Consider the following 23,059-nt stretch of genomic DNA (forward strand, 5'->3'; position numbering starts at 1 on the left):
GCTGGTGAGGCCGCACTTCGAATACTGTGTTCAGTTTTGGGCCCCTCACTCCAAGAAGGACACTGAGGTGCTGGAGTGTGTCCAGAGAAGGGCAGCGAAGCTGGTGAGGGGTCTGGAGCACAAGTCTTATGAGGAGCGGCTGAGGGAGCTGGGGTTGTTCAGCCTGGAGACGAGGAGGCTGAGGGGAGACCTTATCGCTCTCTACAGCTACCTGAAAGGGGGTTGCAGAGAGGTGGGTGTTGGTCTCTTCTCCCAAGTGACTAGTGACAGGACAAGAGGAAATGGCCTCAAGTTGTGCCAGGGGAGGTTCAGAAAAACCTCCTTTAGGAAAAATTTCTTTACTGAGAGAGTGGTGACACACGGGAATAAACTGCCCAGGGAAGTGGTGGAGTCACCCTCCCTGGAGGTATTCAAGGAACGTGTGGACGTGGCATTGTGGGACATGGTTCAGTGGGCATGGTGGTGCTTTTTTTGGTTGATGGTTGGACTTGATGATCTTACAGGTCTTTTCCAACCTTAGTGATTCTGTGATTCTGTGATTATGGATGTCAGAACAGGTTATCAGTTCTTCCAGGACAGTTTATTTTGCATGGAAGATGAAAACACCTTTGAATACATTCGGGAAGTATTTGTAAACATTTCAAGTGGATATGGCTTGTTCTGATTTTGGAACAGAAATTTCTTGACATCTAAGCAAGTAATTTTCCTTAACTTGCTACTAAAAAGAGTGACGCCCTCTGGTCTTCAAGACGTCAGTGAATGAATAGATGTTAGTACTGCCTGATTACAGTGTGCAGTGTTAATCTACGATCCCTTTGCACTGGCATTATACCTCCCTCTTTAAACCTAACAGCTCCAACACGTAAGTCCTCCTTTTGGAAAGATAAGTGTCTGGTATGTACTCCAATGTGTTTTGTAGCACCTGCCCCCTTCTCCCTCCCCACAGCTAACCGCAATAAAGAGACCATATCATCAGCAACACTTGCCCTTCCTACCCATATGATTTCTCTAATATTTTGCCAACATTGTACACAACATCATGTGTCAATACGGTGCTGGGGAATTGTCCTTACCACAGGCTTCAGATTACAGCATGTCTTGATATCATCTTTCTTTAAAGCCTGCACTGCAAGGGGGAGGCTGTAAGCCTTAGGGATGATGACTTGTTACAGCAGAATGAAGTTAATACTCTGCAAAGTGAAGCGCTAAATGCACCAAACAGAAATTGGTGGTGCAGTAAAACCATCAAACTGACTGAAAAAAGATTGGTTTATGAGAACTGAAAGTGTTCTTGAAATTCCAGAAAACCAGGCAAGAATCAGTAAGTTTTCCTAGCTTTCTGGAGGTTTGATACCAGAGCTTTGAAACAGGATTACTGATCTTAAATCCTGTCTCTCAAAACCAGTGTAGGAATCTTTTTTCAGAGAGCAGAGAAAGAAAGAAAACAATTGCAGAGCTATTACCATCAAAGACATGACCTCCGCACAGCAGAGGAGTTGCTTTCAGAGCCTGTAAGAGTGCTTTCTTTGAGACTGGAACCCAGACACTCTGGCTGAAAGGAAAAACCCCATCAGAAATCAATTAAGTCCAGTTAAACTCAAGTATTATTTCAGGACAAAAAGACTGGTTTTGTTTTTTGAACTGCTAAAAATTTAACTAAAACAGTATTTTAACAAGGAGCTTTACAAGGAGTATTTACAAGGAGTATTTTAACTGGCAGAGCCAAAATTTCACTGTTGCTGTATCCAGTTACCCATACTTCTTACTACTTAATGTCTAGCTATCACACACATGTAACCTCAGTTAGAATAACATCTGATGTTTAACAGGTTTTAGTGTGTTTGACTTTGTGGCACCCAGGGTAGGTAAGGAGGTTATTGCCTTCAAGTTACGGCTAGAGAAACCTGGTTTAGTATGAGATTATGAGAGTATGAGTTAGATGAGATCTCATCTAACTTTAGCACTTTAGAAGTTAGTTATCTAAGTAAGTTAGTTGTCTGGACTCTGTCCGCCATTGAGGGAGAAGACACACCCAGGAGGCAATCCATCCCCACCCTAAAATAAATGGGATAAACCAACCACAGAGGTGCCTCTCTGTTGTCAAGAGTTGGAGCCTCAAACAAGACATCTCATATCAAGCAAGATGAAGCGTCCCCTCAGGGACATGAGTGGCTTCCTATAGGATGGGGGAAGCAGAACATGCTCTCGGACCTCCTGGGGTAGACCTGTAACCATAAGCCATTCTTCCTCTCTGCTAGTGAGTCAGTAATTGACGGGGTTTATTATTCCACTGCAGGCTGGGCTTTTCTTTAAGTTTTAAAAACTAGGTGGGGAGAGACATGCTTGGTAGTACTGGTGTGATTAGATGCAAGGAAAATACAGTTGTACCAGGAAGCAGTGCTTGTGACTCAATAAACAGCATGGCAACAAGTGTCCTGGTGCAGTGCTTTTGAGCATTGCCTTCCCAGTTGTGCTGTAGGTTAAATCTCAGAGCTTCTAATCATTACAGGATCATACTTCACAAGAGTAAAGTATTAAACCCCAGACAAATTATATGATAGGTAACTGTCCTCCTTGCCCTTACCTGCAGCATCACCTAAATTACACAGTCTTATGCACAAGCTGATCTCAACTTTTCTGAGCCCAGGTGGAGTTGCTGTCTTCTGTCCCAGAGATGGCAGCAGTCTGGAGCAAGTGAAGTGATTTCTACATATGTAAGAAGTAAAGCCCTTTGGGATTTTAAATGGAGAGCACTGTGAAAATGCAATATATCATTATTTCATTAAGTTACATAATTTTTAGAGTTGAGATTTTGCAATATCCCCATTAATGTAAATGGTTCACTGCACTTGATGCTGGTGTTCATGCAGCAGCCCAGAGCGGCACTCTTCCCACAATAAGCACAAAGCAGAACAATAAGCAAAGAGGAGCAGCAATGCTTGTATTTCACTTGTGGTTCTGGTTTTACTTCATCTGGGTGCCTGCCCACAGCAGGGAGATGACCAAGTATTTGTGAGCAATTCAGATCCCCTGCCCTTCCCACCCAGCTGGTGGTGAAAGTAGTTTAACTACGGGTGGGTACAGACAGTTCACCATGGATGTCTGCAGCACTAAAACCAATGCAACTGATGCCAGCTTGAATGTGACTTTCAGTTCATGTTGCTGCTTTAGTTCTGTAATTCTGTATCTGTTGCATTATGAATGCAAATTACTCTGTGGTGTTATTATAGGGACTCTCAGAATAACGATGGGTAGATCCACCCCTTCTGCAGAGACACATCCAAGTGAAGGGAAGAAATCTTCTAAGGTATTACACATGTCTGTCAGGGAAAGCCTCAAATGCATGGCTGAGACCTTCCCACCACGCAGGTCCAGAGCTCTTCAAGGAAGAAAACTGACCCCTCGTCAATGCGCTGTGAACTTCTTGGAAGCAGTTCTCAGTGGCAAGAGCAAGCTGTCTGGAAGACTCCTCGTTGCTGGCCCAATTTTAACTGCTCCTCTCTGTCATCATACCCTGGCACCACAGCTTTAATAAGACTAGTATTGTTTTGGCAGATGAACCCAGAGGGAGTTAGTGTAACTCTTGGCACAGAAAGCAGGACAGAGTCTGGAGCCTAACTGTTCTTCAGCTCTGGCCTTCCCCGTCAAAACTCAAAATCTCACAGATATTCCCGGGGTGTTTCCAGCTTCCAAGGGCTATCAGTAGTGTCTGTGGGACAGGATGTTTATTTGTTCTTTGCAGGAAATCCTTAGAATAAGAGCAGCAAGAGAGATAGTCAGATAGATGTGTCTTAGATTGCCTTTGCTATCCTCGCCTGAATGGCCTGGTATCTTTTGAGAGCTGTAAAACTGTTCTTTGAGCTGACTTTGTTTAGAAACTAGGAGGAATTTTTGGAGCCTGTGCTGTACCAGAGGCTGGGCACAGCTCATGACATTGTGGAGATTGTCCATAGTTATTCCAGGGACACGGCCGTGATTGAGGACTCTGGCTCCAATGTGGAGACAGCTTGTTTTAGTAAGACGGATGGTATTACCTGGTCTGGGAACATGGTGATTCAGAAGCTGCTTCACAGTACAGCTCAGCCTTGTGTTTGGCAAAGGGAGGCTGATGCTGGGAGGTTTAAGCTGATCAACTTCTGTAATGTATGCCTTTTTGCAATTCAGAAGTGTTACACTGGCTTCTAGAGCCAGCTAAGTTATGCCCGGGCCCAATTCTGCAGTCCGTAATAGCAGTGTGCAAAGGAGGCTTTCAGTGCTCTCCTGCTTGATTTGGGCGTCTCATGCTGCACCATGGAATTCTTTGCTGTTTGAGCTGCAATGTACTTGATACAAGTCGCTTTTAATATGCGGGTGTTTAATTCGATTTCTAAATCTCTAAGCGTACCAAACCTTGAATACAGTGTAGAGGTTCCCTGATTCCAAGTGAAAGCATTAAGAATGGGCTATGAAGTGGATGTTTATTCTGCCTGATTTGTCGTTTTGTTTTCATGCTAATACTACCCCTGTTGCTACCCTGTAATCAGCTGTTATGGAAACAATGGATTGCCCCTAGGGTAAGTTTAGAAAGATATTCACCCACACACAATGCACCCACAGATAAATCCAGTTTTAGCAACAGGATGTTTAAAGCATTATACTCTGCTCATAGACCATCAGCAAGATGTGCTTACTTGGAGCCAGCTCCAGATTACCAGTTTCTCTGTATTGTTTCTCAGGCCCTACATGTCCATTGGAACACTACGTGATCAAGTCATCTATCCAGACTCAGTGGATGACATGCACGAGAAAGGCTACCAAGATCAAGATCTGGAGTGCATCCTGCATATGGTTCATCTGTACCACATAGTTCAAAGAGAAGGAGGTAAATTGCACATTTTTGTAAAAAGCTTTACAAAATCCATTCCTCACATGTGTGTCTTGGTGTGACTGACCTTTACTTACTGAACTGGCAAAACTGGATCCAGACCTTTTGTGATTGTGGGAGCTGCACAACCACATGGTTGTTGCCTCCGGTGCTAATGGAGGGAGAAGAACTAAGTGCTCCTCTCCTCCCCAGTAAATCCATGCCCAAGCTGAACATCCTTGTTCTTTTGTAATGGCCAGTCTTTTCATGGTATTGTGAGATCACTGACCTTCCTTCATTTTCTTAGGAAATGTAACCTGTCTTAAAACCTTGCAATGTCACTGACTACATCAACACAAAAGCACATGAATGAAGAGAGAGTCAGGCCTGCTTTCACCTCCCTGGTTTGTGGGATCAGCAGGACTATATGCCATGAGGAGGAGTGTCTGATACCACACCACCAGGGTGAACAAGTTAAAAATAAGCAAATGACACTGGCTGGCAGTAGTGTTGCGATCTACCACTTGCTGTATAAGTTGCCATGTGTTCTCAGCATTGTTTGTCCTAAGAGTAGGGGACAGTGTAAATACACTGGCACAGTAAATGTCAAGATGTTAAATGCTTCTCTTGTGTCTAAGGAACTGGAGCATTTCATGGCTTTTTTCCCCAAGCATAGCAATAATTTTCATCCTTTTGTTCCCACCAGCCACTAATTTCTAGTTTGAATTTCCTCCCCATCATTATGATTTTAAAACAGACATAGGACAAAGTTGGTAACGTTTAGAGAGAAGAAGGAGGATCTTCAAACCCCTCTAAGGCGCTGATGTTGGGAGTGCTGGATGTACCCTGCCTCCCTCTGCCAGCTGTCAGTGCTCCTTTTTGAGAGGGTACTTCAGGTGCATTGCCTTGTAATGTGTGTGCTTGCTGTCTCTCAGGATCATTCTGACAATCAAGAGTAGTGCTTCAGCCATTGGGAATCCCAAGGCAACATCTAAACTCCCATTTCTGGATGGCAGCCTGTTGCTCTGTTCAAAAGGCAGAAGGTGTATTTTATTTTTGAAGTATGCATGGACACTCATGTGGTGTCTTTTCTGCACATTTTAGAGCGGGAAGTAGTAATCATTTGCAGCAGCAATTGTATACCTACAGATACTTCTCCACCTCACAATCCTGTTGATAGACTCTTATCTTTCCATGGGTTAATGCTGCTTTGTTAAGAATGTAGTAATGACTGTTGGCCCTCAAGTTGCAATAGAAAATAAGAATCTGCCATCACTCTGATTCATATTATTATTCAGATCTGGTACTATGACACAAGGATTGAAAAAGTGGGCAGAGAGCTAAACTCAGTGACTGGAATAGTTGCAGAGAAGGCCTTTACTCCCTACACTGACATTATAACTATTCCTGTTAGTATTCCTGAGTCACTTACTTCACTAAAAGTGAAGTGTCTAGGTTGCAGAAGAACAAGCAGATGTGTTGGAATGGGGAGCTGGAAAAGGAGGAACAGTTAAATTGTCAGTGGCAAGAAGACACTGTGGAGTGTGCATTCATAGCCCACTGGTACTTGTAGATGTACTGAACAACACATGACTCTCAGCGGCCAAAACCATATCCCCAGCAGTCTCTGAACGCACATCATTGTGGTTTATAACCCTGCAGCTGGAGCGTGTAACTGATGATGGGGCAGTTACTGTGCTTCACGTACAAGATGCCGTTGGCTAGAGTCAGTGTTCTGTATTGCCAAGCTGAAAACCCAGGTTTGGATCAGTCTCGCTCTACTTTCTGTGCCAAAGAAAGTATTTCTTGCTGACCCCATTCTTGCTCTTCTGCCTGTCTGACTGCGCATGTGAGCCACACACAATCTATAAAAAAGTCTAGAGGGCATTGTTAATGTTCACTGGTGCTCTATTGAAACTCCACTCAGGATAAGGGCACACTGTGCAAAAGTCTGCACAAACAAACGTTAAAAAAAATGTGTCTTAGGTACTTTGTGATCTAAAATGACAAAAGTGGGCAAAGCCAGAAAACAGGGAGAGAGATTACCACATATCAGGAAGTTTTTAGGATCGTAATACACTTACTTGTTCCTTTTTCTCCTTGGGCATTTGCAGGGGACAAGTGCCAAAACAGGAGCAGAGAGGAAATCCGTGACACATGATTTGACATGTTACATGGATTTTTTATGCTTACGTATTCTTCAGAGCTCCCCCAGTCTGGGACAAAGACTCATATTCTGTTTTTTGAACCAGCAAGCCAGAGAAATACTTGTTAAAAGTGAACAATTGAAATTTTTGTTTATACATAGTTGAGTTATTTTTTTTAATTCCAATTTTTATTTTATTCTTTTACTTTAAATCACATTTTTAAACTAAATTGATTACTATTAAAAATTGAACTTTTTTCTTTGCAAAATAATGAAAAATCCCATGTAAAGCTTGTAGAACAAGGGATTTGCCCCAAACTGTCTCGTTTTTGCAAACTGCTTTGATGATTGACAAACACTGGCATTTTCCAGTAGAAAAACATTTTGCTGAAAAATTCCCAGCAAGTTTCTATTTATATATTATATACACTTTTTGAAAATGTACTACATCTGAAAAAAAGATCAATGAAACCATTTTTAGTTATTCAGATTCTTGTGGATATATGGGATATGTCCATGCTGTTTTGAACCATTTCCATAAACTGTTCTAAGAATGGAGCTAACTATCTGTCAATCATTAAGTTATAGAAATCTAATATAATTCTTCAATACTTTTTTCTGTAGATCCTCTTCTCCTTCAGAGCCTTACCTCTGTCTGCAGTATTAAGCCTCTACCAGACAGCAGGCTCCTTAGAGCATGACCCTGTTGTGCTTTAATTGACCATGAATGTCATGCGTGTATAATATGATGCTTTGCAGTTTTGTGTTCTGCTCCCTATGGGCAGTTACGAAAAAGCCAGATGGAATCAGAAGCGTGCAACTCTAACTCAATTTATTTGTCCTGGTGTAACTTTATTGTCTTTAGCTGAATTACTTCGACATTGCATCAGTACAAGGGTCACCAGATTCCAAGTGTAAAGTAGCCAACAAGAGCCTGATGTTGTTCTTGTTGCTGCCAATGACAGAAATTTGTCTCTTTTTCTAGCAATAAGGTTTGACCCAGTTAGAAGTAAATAGAATGGTTACAAGAATAAGTAGCCCAGTTTGGCATTTAGCTTCTGTGTAACCCTCATGAAACTTTTTTCAGTCAGTAGCAACAGAATACATCAAAACCACCAAAATAACAATCCCCCTCCCCACCACCACCATTCCGTATGTCCCTGAGCCCAAGCCCTAGAAGAACCCAGTGCAATTGCTGTTGACAGTAGCCCCCCCCTTGCTGCTAGGGGCAGAATTTCCTTCCCACTGAGGCCCACACTGATGTTTTTTTCACCTGCTGGATATTAGAGGAATGCCATTTCTGTTATTTACCTTTATATTATCAAAAAGGTGCCCCCATCAACACCTGCGAAGTTGCTAGCTCTACCAGAACAATAATTTCATGCAAAATGAGGGTAGCAAAGAAAGTTGTATTCAGCACGGCTGGTGAAAAGGCATGTCCAGAAATTGTGGGTAATAGCATGGAGATGTGCAGTAGATATACATGAAGTGGTTCCTTTTTGACCTACTTTGAAAATCTGTGTATATTTAGCAAGTGTCAATCGTGATGCAGCCTTAGGCTGCCAATAGCCTGTCACATGAGAGGAGCCATGAATACGTGTAGCAGCACGCTGAATGCGTGACTAGGCTTGTCAGGTTGGGGCTGATGACATTACTGAACAAGTTCAACCTGTTTATGGTTTCTCAGCACCCCAGATTATAATTATTCCTCATTATTTTGCAGATTTGTCATATCTTTGGGTCTTGTCCAGGGAACCTTTGTGCTAGGCCATGTACAAACACACAGACAAGCACATTTCCTCTCTCTGAGACTTTTTCATCTGATTTGCTTTTGTTACTGGTACCAGCAGGAACACTGAAGTGCTCTGCTGGCTTTTCCAGTGGCTCTGAAATCAAGAGACACAAATCCCTGCAGTATCCTGCTGAGGTGGGGCTCATGCAGTAGATGGTCTCTTTTTTCCTTCCTCAACTAAGGATTGTCCTTGCATATTCATCCTGCACAGCACCCGGGCTCTCTTCCATTTTGACAACTGCCTGGGGACATACACTGTGCAAGAGGCCTCCACGTTCAAAAACTCACCAGGGGTGGAGTCTCTGGCTGTAGTTTGCTGTGGCAGCCTTTCTTCTGTCATGAAGCTGTAACACTCCAGTCCATGTCTGATGAGGTGCATTGGAAGGTAGATTTGGAAAGGGAACTTTTAAACATATTTTTTTACGGCAGCTGAATGCTCTGTCTTGCATTTAAGTGTGAGGATTCACAAGGATGAAGGATACACAGTGCTACAGACCCCACATGTAACCCTTTTTTTGTTGTCAAATATAGCTTGCTTTTTCCTTCAGAAAACTGATGTAAAAGGAACTATAAAAGAAGCCATACCAGACCAGGTATCCTCAGGGTATTCAGCTCCCTGAGCTGGAAGATAGGGATGGAGAGCAAAATAAACTCCCCATAATCCAGGAGGAAGCAGTTAAGGACCTGCTATGCCACCTGGACACTCACAAGTCTATGGGGCCTGATGGCATCCACCTAAGAGGGAGCTGGTGAAGGAGCTTGCCAAGCCACTCTCCATCATTTATCAACAGGGGAGGTCCCAGATGGCTGGAGGCTTGCCAACGTGACGCCCATCTACAAGAAGGGCCGGAAGGAGGATCCGGGGAACTACAGGCCTGTCAGCCTGACCTCGGTGCCAGGGAAGATTATGGAGAAGTTCATCCTGAGGGTGCTCACAGGGCATGTACAGGACAACCAAGGAATCAGGCCCAGCCAGCACGGGTTCATGAAAAGCAGGTCCTGCTTGACTAACCTGATCTCCTTCTATGACCAGGTGACCTGCCTGGTGGATGAGGGAAAGGCTGTGGATGTTGTCTACCTGGACTTCAGCAAAGCCTTTGACACTATCTCCCACAGAATTCTCCTGGAGAAGCTGGTGAATTGTGGCTTAGACAGGTGCACTATTCACTGGGTAAAAAACTGGCTGGACAGCTGAGCCCAGAGAGTTGTGGTGAATGGAGTGAAATCCAGTTGGTGGCCGGTCACAAGTGGTGTTCCCCAGGGCTCAGTTTTGGGGCCGGTCTTGTTTAATATCTTTATCGATGATCTGGATGAGGGGATTGAGTGCTCCCTCAGCAAGTTTTCAGATGACACCAAGTTGGGCGGGAGTGTTGATCTGCTCGAGGGTAGGAAGGCTCTGCAGAGGGATCTGGACAGGCTGGATCGATGGGCTGAGGCCAATTGTAGGAGGTTCAACAAGACCAAGTGCCGGGTCCTGCACTTGGGTCACAACAACCCCATGCAATGCTACAGGCTTGGGGAAGAGTGGCTGGAAAGTTCCCCTGCAGAAAAGGACCTGGGGGTGTTGATTGACAGCCGGCTGAATATGAGCCAGCAGTGTGCCCAGGTGGCCAAGAAGGCCAACGGCATCCTGGCCTGTATCAGAAATAGTGTGGCCAGCAGGAGTAGGGAAGTGATTGTGCCCATGTACTTGGTGCTGGTGAGGCCACACCTCGAATACTGTGTTTGGTTTTAGGTCCCGCACTCCAAGAAGGACATTGAGGTGCTGGAGCGTGTCTAAAGAAGGGCGACAAAGCTGGTGAGGGGTTTGAAGCCCAAGTCTTATGAGGCGTGGCTGAGGGAACTGGGGTTGTTCAGTCTGGAGAAGAGGAGGTGGAGAGGAACCTTATCACTCTCTACAATTACCTGAAAGGAGGTTGCAGAGAGGTGGGTGTTGGTCTCTTCTCCCAAGTGACAAGTGATAGGACAAGAGGAAATGGCCTCAGGTTGCACCAGGGGAGGTTTAGAATGGATATTAGGAAAAATTTCTTTATGGAGAGAGTGGTGAAGCATTGGAACAGGCTGCCCAGGGAGGTGGTGGAGTCACCATCACTGGAGGTGTTCAAGGAACATGTGGACGTGGCATTGTGGGAGATGGTTTAGTGAGCATGGTGGTGTTGGGTTGATGGTTGGACTTGATGATCTTGCAGGTCTTTTCCAACCTTAGTGGTTCTGTGATTCTGTGAAAATTAAATGCTGCTATCATGAGGCTATCACTAGTTGTATGTATTATTTCTACTGCTGTTAATCTGCCCCAGCACATTACACATGCTCTTTGTCTTACTCGTTGCAAAAGGCATTTCTGTGACATCCAGTCTACGTCATACCATGTGCAATCAAAGGCTACATGTAACAAGAAGCTGGGCAAGGAATTTGGACTCTGAAAGCCAGGGTTATCTTTGTACCTACTGAGAGATTTCTGCTGTGTTCATGGACAAGCCATTTCTTTTCTTCTGCATTCATGGACAAGCCATTTCATTTCTTCATTTGTAAAGTGGATGTAGCTATGGGTGACATAAGGCTTTTTAAAAGGGATAATATTAAAATGCATCCTTCCTTATCTGTTGTTTGAGACATTTCAAGTGGCAAATAGGAAAGTTCAGGGAGGGAGCTAGGCAGGAAGAGACAAGACGTACTTCTAATATTCAGTTAGAATGTAAGTTGAAGTGACCACAGAGATGACCATTGTATCCTGGTAAGCAGAGGCTAAATCTTACACCTTTAGAGGAAATAATAGAACGATTTTGCTGATAAGATGATGATGCTTCTTGAACTTCATTCCCTTTTTGACTTTTAATAAGTCTTTGTAAACCAGTTGATCTGGAAGAAACTGTATGAATGCAGGCACTGCTTCCCCAGGCACATGTGCACACATGCACACCCACCCACCCCCTAGCTCAGATCCAGATCCCTGGAGCTCATCTATATTCTTAGCTTAAAAATAAGAAGAATATATGCAGCAGCCTGAATGATGTCTTCAGAAGCATAGTTGTTTCTATGGCTTTCATGAAGGGCCATTCCCATCCCTTGCCCCTAGAACCCTTTGCCAAAAAGGAGAGCTCCAGGTGTTTTACAATCTTTTTTGGAAGCTGAACGTGTCGGTGGAACAGCACTCCAGCTCTCTGTGTGGTTCCAGCACCAGGTCTGCTCATCATCAGCAGCCTCTGTGTATGTTTCCTTTACCGGAGTTCATCCAAATGGTGATTCAGTTAATCATTACACAACTCCGTCTTTGCTAGGAGCCGGCTGATAGAAAGCACTGTATGTGCCCCTGGGGGGGTGCCCACTGGGATCCTTAAACAAGAACGGAAGGAAACTAAGGAAAAACATTAGGATTACTAAAGGTGATGTATTTCTGGTGTGTGCATGCCTGGTTTTTAAATCTAACTATATAGACATATATAAAAACCATGACATTATATTTTATGATTTTACATAGAGAAAATTCTTGGAATTCAGTCTCTAGCATTATCAGTTCCTGTTTTCAGTCACACAGCCTCTCACCAGGTGCTTCACTAAGGTTTTGTTCAGACCTACCAAGCCCTGGTGTAGCACCAAGCATGGGTAGAACACTCCCCAGCCTCCTGCACCTTCACAAGCCCCACTTACGTCACCTTTGGTCAGGTATCAGAAATGACACAGCTCACGTCCTTGATTGACCTTGTTTATAGTCTTTTCTGGCAAATCTTTATTTTCAGTTGGACAGTGGCAGAAAAGGGCTTTTGGTTGTGTTGTTAATTTTTTAGTTACAGTGCTTCTGGGCTGATTTGGAAAAATGTTCTCTTCCTCGCTCGGCCCTGCTCCAGCTGCCTGTCTAATGAATAGATGATCTATCAAGAGAAATGTCTTATCAGATTTTATCTACATCCACACTCTCCCTTCTCAAAACTCATCTGTTTTGCTACTCTATCCATCTGGATTGTTTGATTGAAAACTTATTTTCAGTAGGTTAATTTGGTATTTGAAGTTTTTCATTAGTGGGAATGAATCATGCCAGAGTACTCACAGAAACACCAGTCCGCCATAAGATCGCAGATAAAATGCATCACGCTCCCGTTGCATGTATCTGAAAGTGATAAAGAAAAAGATCAGTTAGGGGCCATGCAGAATATTAAATAAGGATACCCAGCATTATAACAGTTGTGGGTCATTTCTAAATACAAAGTAGCGGGAAGTTTGTACAGAAAATCCTCCTGTCTGTATGCAGTTTTGTATGTTAGCTGCTTGTCTGTGCACACAGGATGCATCCCTGTGTCTGCATCTGTGTTTCTGTTGAGTTTGCTGACATTTATTCTTCACCTGCAGTAGTGAGTGAAGTCCGGCAGTGCTCTTTGTTTTTTACACTTTATCTATTTGAATTTGTTTTTAAATTTCCAGTCACACCTTTCAAGAAGGAATAGCAAATTTTTCTTTAAAACAAACATGACAGAATAAAATGATCAGTTATACACAGGTAAAAGATGTTTTTTCAAAGAGATGGTAAGTAAAGTTTTTTGACAATACCTATATGACCAAGAAGGTTAAATTCCACTTTAAAAATTGACATGATATTTTGGACATTTTTCCAATTGAGTGCCAGTGGAAAGGCACTGAGGTATTTCAGAAGATGTGATCCACAAACCTGAGCTGTCTCTTCTGCAATAGAAATGCTCGTTATAATTTTGGTTGCAGATTGCAGAGATGTTGCAAGTGAAGCTGCATTTCCTTCATAAACATACATTGTTCTGATGCGTTTTGTTTGCATTTTTTTTAAAAGGCTGGGATGCCATCATGGATTGGAAAGATGTCTTGTCAGGAGGAGAAAAACAAAGGATGGGCATGGCTCGGATGTTTTACCATAAGTAAGCATTTTGATGTAATCTGAAAATGAGGAAGAGTTTTGCATGTTTGCTGTAATAGTTTGAGCAGTAGTAAACTATAATCTCCATGCAATATGCAATAGTGCTAGATGGTTGCATAGGACCACAGACCTTGTTGTTTATTCACACAAGCTGTGCTTTTAGTTCAGGCAATGCTTCTTACTTAAGCTTTGCTTTTGGCAACATAGCATTACATTTTCCAGATGTTCCTTTCTTTAACATCTCAGGCACAACCATCTTCCCTGCATCTGTCCTACAAATATTGCAGAAGTCTGGTGGCCTGTTGCAGAGGCTATGGGAGTTTGAAAGCCAAGCTGCAAAACTTTCTGGTTTTGGAGACTGCAGGCATGCAAAGGCAACCCAGTGCATACATAGGAGTGGATAGAAAGTTTCTGAGTTGGCTGTAGCTACTGCATGACTTGATGACAGGACAGAATAATACTAGGTCAAACTAGAACATAGAAGTTAGATCACTGTGTACTCAGATGAACCAGGAAATAAACCCCATTTTTCCTGGAAGTTGGCTCTTCACCTGAACAATGCATGGAAACTTTATGTTGTTGCTAGCCAGCTTCCAACTGTAGATGAGAGACAGCTGTCTGGCAAAAACAGCTCTCTCCTTTCTGTTGTTCTTTCAAGTAAACATCATACATGGGAATACTGTCTGAAACATAGACGAGTAATGTTCTTTATCTGCTTTTGAAAGGCCGAAGTATGCATTGCTGGATGAATGCACAAGTGCTGTAAGCATTGATGTTGAAGGAAAGATATTCCAAGCTGCAAAAGCTGCTGGGATATCCCTGCTTTCTATAACACACAGACCTTCTCTTTGGTAAGTATGTTCAAGGATGTATCATGGTCCTTGCTTTTAGCTTTCTGACAGGCAGCAGATTGGCCTTTACTCTTCATATTGGTACAGTTGTTCAATCAATATCTATTGCACTTTCTAAGATAACTTGTCTACAATAATAGCGATGTAAATGCATTTAGCATTGATTTTTTTGTCATTCTTTGACACATATTTATTCCTCCTTCTTATTTTTTTAAAATGTGTTTCATTTATTAGCTATTAATAGCAACATGCAGGTATCTAAGAGGCAATTAATTAGTCCACCACACCACAGCCACAACAGTTATCACCAGATTATTCTGTAAAGGTGACAAGACACATGAGCTGGCCTGGGGAATTTTACCAGTGCTTAGGAGAAGATGGGAAACATGGCAAGTGGTTAACCTGCTCTTTGTCCTTTCATAGGAATAATACATCTGTTGTTTTAACTTCAGTTGTGTCCTCTATCTGCAGAGTTCGTGAGCTTTTGAAATTTGATTGTCTATTAAAAAAGAAATATTAGAATTCTGAGAAACATTATTCTAGTGAGGGAGGAGGGAGTACGAAGTATGGAAGAGTCCCTCAAAGGAAATAAATGTAGTTACTGAATACATAAAACAACCAAATACTTTAAAGGGCAAAAGGAGATCAAGAAGTTGTAAGCGACATTAGCAGAGACTATTTGTTCTGAAGTCCTTGATCTCTACTGTCAGAGTGTTTGCTTTTTTAAGCTGATGACAAAAAATCCATTACGAATTCGTTGCCTCAAAGGAAAGAAATTGTACCAGTGTCTGCTTCTCTGAAAAAGAACAGTTTCCCCGTCATTCCTCCTTCCTCTGTGGAGATAGTGACAGGAAAAGTCTTTTGTTGGATCAGGACCTAAATATTAAGAAAAAATGGGTATTCTGATAAGGAAATGCCACTTGGACATTTGTTTTTAAAATAATTTAAATTACACTTAAAAAGAAAAGTATTACTTTATTTTTCTTAAAGTTTGGTATTATTTTAAAAACACTGGTCAAGAAAACAGGTATTTGAGTGTATTGGCCAGCAGGTCGAGGGAGGTGATTCTGCCCCTCTACTCCGCTCTACTGAGACCCCACCTGGAGTACTGTGTCCTGCTCTGGAGCCCTCAGCACCTGTTGGACCTGTTGGAGAGGGTCCAGAGGAGGGCCACAAGAATGATCAGAGGGCTGGAACACCTCTCCTATGAAAAGAGGCTGAGGTAGTTGGGGTTGTTCAGCCTGGAGAAGAGAAGGCTCTGGGGAGACCTTATTGCAGCCTTTCAGTACTTAAAGGGGGCCTGTAAGAAAGATGGGGACAGGCGTTTTAGTAGGGCCTGTTGCAATAGGACAAGGGGTGATGGTTTTAAACTGAAAGAGGGTAGATTCAGACTAGATTTAAAGAAGAAAGTTTTTACCATGATGTGGTGAAACACTGGAAAAGGTTGCCCATAGAGGTGGTAGATGCCCCATCCCTGGAAACATTCAAGGTCAGGTTGGACGGGGCTCTGAGCAACCTGATCTAGTTGAAGATATCCCTGCTCATTGCAGGGGGGTTGGACTAGATGACCTTCAAAGGTCCCTTCCAACCCAAACTATTCTATGATTCTATTCTGATTTTATGATCCCACCCGCAAATAACGATGATGCAGAGGGGGGAAGTTCTGCAAAAGAACTTGTGAGAAAGACCTTTTGAGTTCAGTTTCCTGCTGACATTTCTTGTTTTGTAGTACTAGTGCTATTCAGGAAGGTTTGGGATTGCTCTCTTAACCTCCATAGTACTATTGACATTATCAGAAATCTGGTTATTTGTGGGGTTCTGGAGAAGTAAACAGAAGTGCTGAGTATTCAGAAATAAGCATCAAATGCCTTTAACTTAGTATGCTTCCGCAGGGACTGCACTGTGTTCACGTGGTTTCACCTGCTGTTTTCTCCTCCTCAAGATTATACCAGGAAATATTTGCTCTTTTAATCAAAATATTGGCTACTTTCCTAGAGCACAAACATTGGATGTCTCAATCAGCTATTTTAGCTTCCTGATTTTTTCATTTTTTGGTGGGGGAAAAATAGAGGGATGGGTTAAGCATTTGATGTCACAAAGAATAATATGCAAGAAGTGGTGAATTTAAGCCTGGAGTTGAATCTGTTTTGAGTCCCATGCCATAAGCTATTGAGTTTATTAAACTGTCACATTCCCTGGATGGGATTTATAATCACTGTTCTATGATGTGTCTCATCTTCTATAATTTATAATGATAAATTACACAGTCATACCAGCAGCTCTGAGGGAACTCTCTGCTCTTTCTCTTGCATCTCCTGATGAATGTCTTGTCAGGTCTTGACAAACTCCACATGTACACCTTTGAATATTTTCGGTGCACACACCCTGAAACTCACTGACAGATCTGTGACTCCTACACAGACGTTTTTTATTTTGGCCCTTGCAAACTGAACCGTGTTTTAGGACTGGAATTTTCTTTAGCCAGCCTTATAGGATGAAGGGGAACAAACTGAGGTGTAATTCAAACAAACTAGATCTTTATAGGTAGCTTCAGGTGCACCATGCCTGCCTGAATGTATTTTCTGCTAAGAAAGTAAAACGTCTCTTAGAAAGCAAGGTAAATAAAATTAACTGGGATTAGCATTCCTGGGGAAGAAAGGAGCCTTGTCCACTGCTCCTCGTGAGGTTCCTGGAGAAAGAGAAGTCTGGTGGAATTGCAGTGAAGGCAATTGCAGCCACAGACAATGTTTCTAAGAGGGAGGCAAAAAGAGGAAGGCTGCCACCTTGCCCAGGGACAGCAGACCATGGTGGGGACTCTCTGCAGCCCTGCTGACTGCTGCTGCTAGTGTCACTGCAGGTGAGGGCCTGGGTGAGCCTGGCTATGCGGGCTGCTTGAGACGGTGACTGCCCCAGCTGGGGAGCCCACACCAGTGCCAATAGCTTACAGCTGGCACCTCATTTCTGAATTTCACTAGATGGCCTAGGGAGGTCCTGGTGACAGGCTTTGAAATACCCAAATCCCTTACAAAAAGGTTTCCTGGGGTTATGAGTCACCAAAAAAGAGTCTTGCCCAGTGATGCAAAACTGGACAACTCTCAACTTCCTGAGAGGCACCATTGAAAAGAGACACAGACATCCAAATTTGCATGCAAAAATGAACCATCTGTTCCTTGAGCCATTACTAATGTTTTAATTTCTACTGCAGGAAGTACCACACTCACTTGCTGCAGTTTGACGGACAAGGGGGCTGGAGTTTCGAGCAGTTGGACACTGCTATCCGTTTATCACTGAGTGAAGAAAAACAGAGACTGGAATCCCAACTTGCAGGAATTCCTAAAATGCAGCAGAGACTGAATGAACTGTGTAAAATCTTGGGAGAAGACTCAGTGCTTAAAACAATGGATAAAGAGGAATAAATAATTTATGTTTTATGTTTTTAAAATTATTTTTTTAGTTAAAAGCATTGCAAATTCAGCCATTATCCTTTGCATGCATTGTGATAGAGGCTTAGAGCATAGAGAAACACAGCCAGCAGAAAATAATGCTCTGAATGCTATGTAAGACTTCGGCATTTTAGTATTAAGGAAGAAAGTGGATGAACTGTGAAAAGAAAATAAGCAAGTGCACAGAGTATAAGATTAGTCATTGCAGCTTATGTTAATTTCTAGTGAAAGCCTGAATCACTGCAAAAAACTACCAACACACTTAGGTTTTGTAGGTGAATTTTTGCCTGAGACTTGGCCTGCAGAATGTGCTCTTGTACCACTGTGTGCGTATGATATGCCTGCTATGCAGAGCAAACCTGGCATGAAACTCAGGCATGGAGCACAGCAGAGGCAGCATCTGGGTGAGTATGCAGATGCATGCAAAAATCTCATTTGGGTATAAGAAATATTCTTTCAGCCCATGTAAAACCAGACTCCTGTTCTACTACTGAATCGCATACACACTTTTACCTGCATTTCCATAGGAAATAATGTAATAGGCTGATGAGAAGACAACTGTCCGAGCAGCCCACTGCCCTCACGACAGAGAAGCAGAGATAGGGCTAAATATGTAATATACTTGTGCTGTACTTTATGCCATTATGCATAGAGGCTCTTTGCCCTTCATGATACATCAGTTCCTTTGGGGGATTATTTATGTCCCCAATTTAGTAACCTCTGGTGGGGGGGATGGAGCACTGGGCCAGGTGCCAAGTGACTTAGTTTTCGCTTGACTAAGTCATTCATCTGTTCCAGGGGTCAGATCCAGCTGGGGCCCATCTCTGACCCAGTTCCTCCATTGGAAAAATCACAATATAGACACTTGTTTGTTCCATGAAACACTTTGTGACAGGAATGACTGTAGGAGAGGAAAATGTCACTTTCTAACAATACACTGAATTCTCAGGCATGGCTGTCCTGCCAATTAAAATGCTCAGCACTTATAAAGGTCTGTGAAAAGTTAGAGCATTTTGTAACCACTAATTAATATGCCTGCCATATTTCTGTAGAGCGGCTGAACACTGCCCTTCCCATGAGCAAACACACCAGTTAACAGCTTTGCTTCCAGAGGCACTCACTGCTTTTCAGTTCAGTAGGAACCTGGTCGCCAGTCAGTCAGAAGGTGCTTTAAACAGAAACCCCTAAGACGGTGCTGGCCTGAGTGCCTTGCCGGAGGCAAAACCCAGTGAATTAGAAATAAAGATGGGAGTGCATTTAAGGTCTCCTGGTCCACTGTCTTTGACTGCAAGTGCACTGCAAATAGGCAGCTCGGGAGTGAAGATCAGGGCGGGTAAGAGCCTTTGCTGATGGATAAATGAGCCTTAGCCGAGATGTAGCAATCCTGAAGTTTGTTGGTTCTTTTTTTCCTAGAAGAAGTATGATGCATTAGAAGATTTCTGTCTGGTGTGCTTAGTCTGAGAGGGGCAATGCATAAGCTGCTAAGAACTGTTAGGAGAGGAGAAATATTTTGGGGGGTATTTGCTGAGCTGGGAATGTTTGAGCACCCTGAAGTTAATACAAACTCTTTCCTTTTTGTGATCGCTTCACGAACAAGGGGAAGGTGAATTAACTCCATCTGCCAAATGCCAGCCCAGTGCACTAACCATTAACCCATCTTCCTTCTCACTGTGTGCTCGTCTTGCTGGTTTTACAGATCCCCAACAGCACTTGCACCAGAAAATGGAGTAAGTCTGCTCCCTGTCCTACTCCAGAGTCTGTGACTTGAATGTAACCCTGTATTTGCTCTGGTGACAACAGTTTGTTCCTCTCATTAGTTTTCTCTGTAGAGTCCCCTGGGATATCTCACTGACACAGAAAGGAATGCTCTTTAGAACCTTTGAAACGGATGAGAAATTAAGGTTCAAGCTAATAAGATGTTGTGTTGTAAAGTGCAGACTGGAGGTCACTGCTGTGGTGGATGACATGTGCATGCATTTTAATTTGCAAGTGTCTCTGCTTGTCCCTCTCCCTGAAGGCTAGCTTTCCTCCGTCTCATCTTCAAAGACAAATTCAGAACTGCTGAGGAAAAAAAGAAGTCAGCCAAGAATCTGTTCTCAGTGAGCATAAAGGAGATGACTGATGATTTTAAAGGCTTGCACATTTCTGAGTTATGTTTCTCTAAGATGGTGGTGAATCAGGCACGCACCACATCCATGCCCTTGTCCCAGCTGCAGCGTATCCTTCTGCTAGCACAAAGCAGCCACAAAGCTACTTTTCCACAAGCCCAAGGCAGGAGCTGAGGTGGAGGAAGGGGCATTAGTGTTCCCCACCCGTCTGTTAAGCACTTTACCATGTGGCTGGCAGCTAAACCAGGATTGTCCAGGTCCTGAATGAGGAGGACACTGAAAAGTGCTGAATGATTGGCCCAGTTCAGCACAGCTCCAGGTATGGCCCTGCACGCTCCCAGCCTCCCACCAAAGCTCTACCGTGGCGCTTGACTTGTTGGGAGCCATTATGGGCAAGTGCAGGGCCTGAAATCTGCTGTACCGCCTCGCAGAGATCGAAGCTGGCTGTCCCTCATGGCACAACAGAAACACATCTTCTGAGGAAACCGTGTTTAGAAGAAGGTTTGTTTGATGTTTTTTTAAATGAGATTATGCATAAAACATGCAACAGATACATACATTACTGATGAAATTTTAATGAAAACTGAAGTCGCACCAGGATCAATTGAGACGGGAGTCTCTGGTTCTGTGTCTGGAGAGTTTTACCTCTGGTGTAATACAGGGCATAAGCCAGATCTTTTTGTGAAAGCAAGAGCAGAGGTGCATGCTGCCTGCTCAGGGAATAGCTCAGGGAGACGCTGTTCTGGAGCCGAGGCACGGTGACCACTTGGCCCTGGCAGTGCAAGAGGGTCAGAGCAGGGCAGGATGCCTTGGTGGAATCCTTTTTCGTGGTACAATGAGAGCTGCTCAGCAATGTTCATTCCCTTTCTGGCATTCAGAAGCTGTGACTCCCCAGGAGGCTGAGGAAGTGACTTTTTGGCCTTCCTTCTGCCTGTCATACCTAGCTGGAGGTAGCCAGATCCAGCTCGCTGTGTCACGGCATCTATGCATTCAGGGCTGGATACTGCAAAGCCTCCTGTGAGCACCCTCTCATCCCCCAGGACTCAGGGCAGACTGGACTTGCATGGGTCTGCATCCTAGAGGAGTACAGGTGCTGAGCAAAATTTATACCAGTCTCAGGCATGGAGTAACTGTACAATAAAAATACAAAGTATCCAAATCAGGTCGTTCAGATGATGTTGGGATTTTTTGCAAGAATCTTCAGGATGGGAGGAAACATTTTTTGTGCATGGGATTTCAGTATTTTAACCTAGGAGGAGTTTGTTTTTCACTTAGTTTTGGGACCAGACTCATTCCTGTTTTAGACTTGGAAGCCCTCCTTCTGCAGGGGTAGAAAACCCCACACATCTTTTAAAGGAGTTTTTTGAAACCAGTGGGATTTGTATTTGAGTGAGGAATGAAGGACCAGGTATTCAATGGGATATTTTAGGGAAAATCGCAATAAAAATTATATCCTAAAACAAATGAACTCATCTACAGTCCCCTCAATATGTCTGAATGATGATAATGCATGTCAAAGTCAAGTTTATGAGCCTGTGATCAGAGATTACAACCGTATATAGAATGAAATCCCCCTACTGAGCTGTTCATGAAGCTTGAGAACTGAACTGCTAATCAAATGTGTCTTTGTTTTGTTTATGTTTGATACTAATGCCTTTTAAGAGCAGAAATTTATAAAGCAATAAATTATGCTTTACAGTTGTAATTTATTCCAACCTCAAATAAAACATGTTGCATTTACTTTGAGTTTACAGTGTTCCTTATGAATCATTCACAAAGCAGTCGGGACCTGCTTGCGTGTGCTCTGGGACCCCCTTCCCATCCTCCGTTTCTGTGATGGGGTAGGAAAGCTAGGGGTGGACGTTGCGTGTTTGCAAGTTAAAACAAGTGTTTCATTCCTAGATCAGGCTGGCATCAAAGGCTGCTGTGAGGTTTCTCGTGTTTCATGCCCATCTACTTCGGCACGGACCTGATTCATGGCAAGAAGGTGACAAGAGCTGCCACCACTTGCTGGGAAGTTCTGCTGGGAGGCTGGGCACTGAGCTATGTGCCAGAGGACGGTGCCGGTAGTGCAAGATCAAGTGGCCTCAGCAGCATCACTCCCAAAGGTTGTTCTGGTCTTTGTAAGATAAAGTTATGCATAAAGCATCAATGTCACAAATATTACAAGCAAGTGCCCATGTTGGCCTAGAATAACAGAGATGTTTTTTTCTTAGGGGTTAAGATCCACAAATGCAGTCTCTTTAGCCCTGCAGACTGACAGGAGTATGAGGACCTTAAGGACACCGGTTCCCTCCTTAGCACCCAGAGCTGGCTTGTGTCCAGCCACATCCCAGCTGCGTGGCTGGGGATGGTGAGGTACCGTGTGGTGGTACAGGACCGGGGTTATGCAGCTGAGGAGCCCATGGCAGTGGTGGTCACTTGAGAACTAGATCCTCATGAGTGCCTGAAGGCCTGTCCCCTGTGCCTCCCTTCCAGCTACTGCGCCCAGTCAGAGGGAGAGCACCGACAGAAAGCAAAGTCCAGGATACGAACCATGAGAAATGCATTTTGGGGGGTCTCTGAGGGGCTGTAGGACCATGCTGGGGCTCATGCATCAGACCAGGAGGAGACAGGCTATGTGGTGGGTGAGGTGAGCTGAGAGCTGCGAGGTTGCACTTGAGTTTCACTTTTTTTGGTAAGACATGCTTTGGTGTCTGCATTTTGGAGAGCATTCTTGCTTTCTGATCAGGCCACTGGAGGACTAGCACCATGTATTCGCTGTGAAGTGCTGGAGCCTGGAGCCTCTGCCCAAGGGTTAAGAATTCCCAGAAGAGATGGGACAGCGAGGCTCCTATCACAGGAGCAAAATGTACTCAGGAAATATTCAGAGCAGAGGCGTTCAAAGGCTTCCCACAGCTGAAATTTTCTGGTAAGTGGGGAGTATCTGGAAGAACATCTTACGCTGTCTCTCTATGGCCTTATTTCTGATGACGACTCATTCTGCAGCACCTGTTT

At 43.6% G+C, this 23,059-nt stretch overlaps 1 protein-coding gene across 4 annotated transcripts in view; it reads left to right on the forward strand.

Annotated features, from left to right (window-relative positions):
- ABCD2 (ATP binding cassette subfamily D member 2) overlaps positions 1–18,131 on the forward strand; it is a 47,332-nt gene extending 29,201 nt beyond the window's left edge. For 3 of the 4 annotated variants that reach the window (XM_059816672.1, XM_059816674.1, XM_059816675.1), the window contains 4 exons: positions 4,716–4,861; positions 13,577–13,661; positions 14,386–14,511; positions 17,717–18,131. In XM_059816672.1, coding sequence (XP_059672655.1) covers positions 4,716–4,861; positions 13,577–13,661; positions 14,386–14,511; positions 17,717–17,927 — 568 coding nt within the window. In that variant the 3' untranslated portion in view covers positions 17,928–18,131. The remainder of the gene's footprint in view (positions 1–4,715; positions 4,862–13,576; positions 13,662–14,385; positions 14,512–17,716) is intronic. The other variant, XM_059816673.1, reaches the window with a different exon arrangement.
- Positions 18,132–23,059: the final 4,928 nt, after the last annotated feature.

The sequence above is a fragment of the Gavia stellata genome, chromosome 4 (genome assembly GCF_030936135.1).
Source record: "Gavia stellata isolate bGavSte3 chromosome 4, bGavSte3.hap2, whole genome shotgun sequence".
Lineage (NCBI taxonomy): Eukaryota > Metazoa > Chordata > Aves > Gaviiformes > Gaviidae > Gavia > Gavia stellata.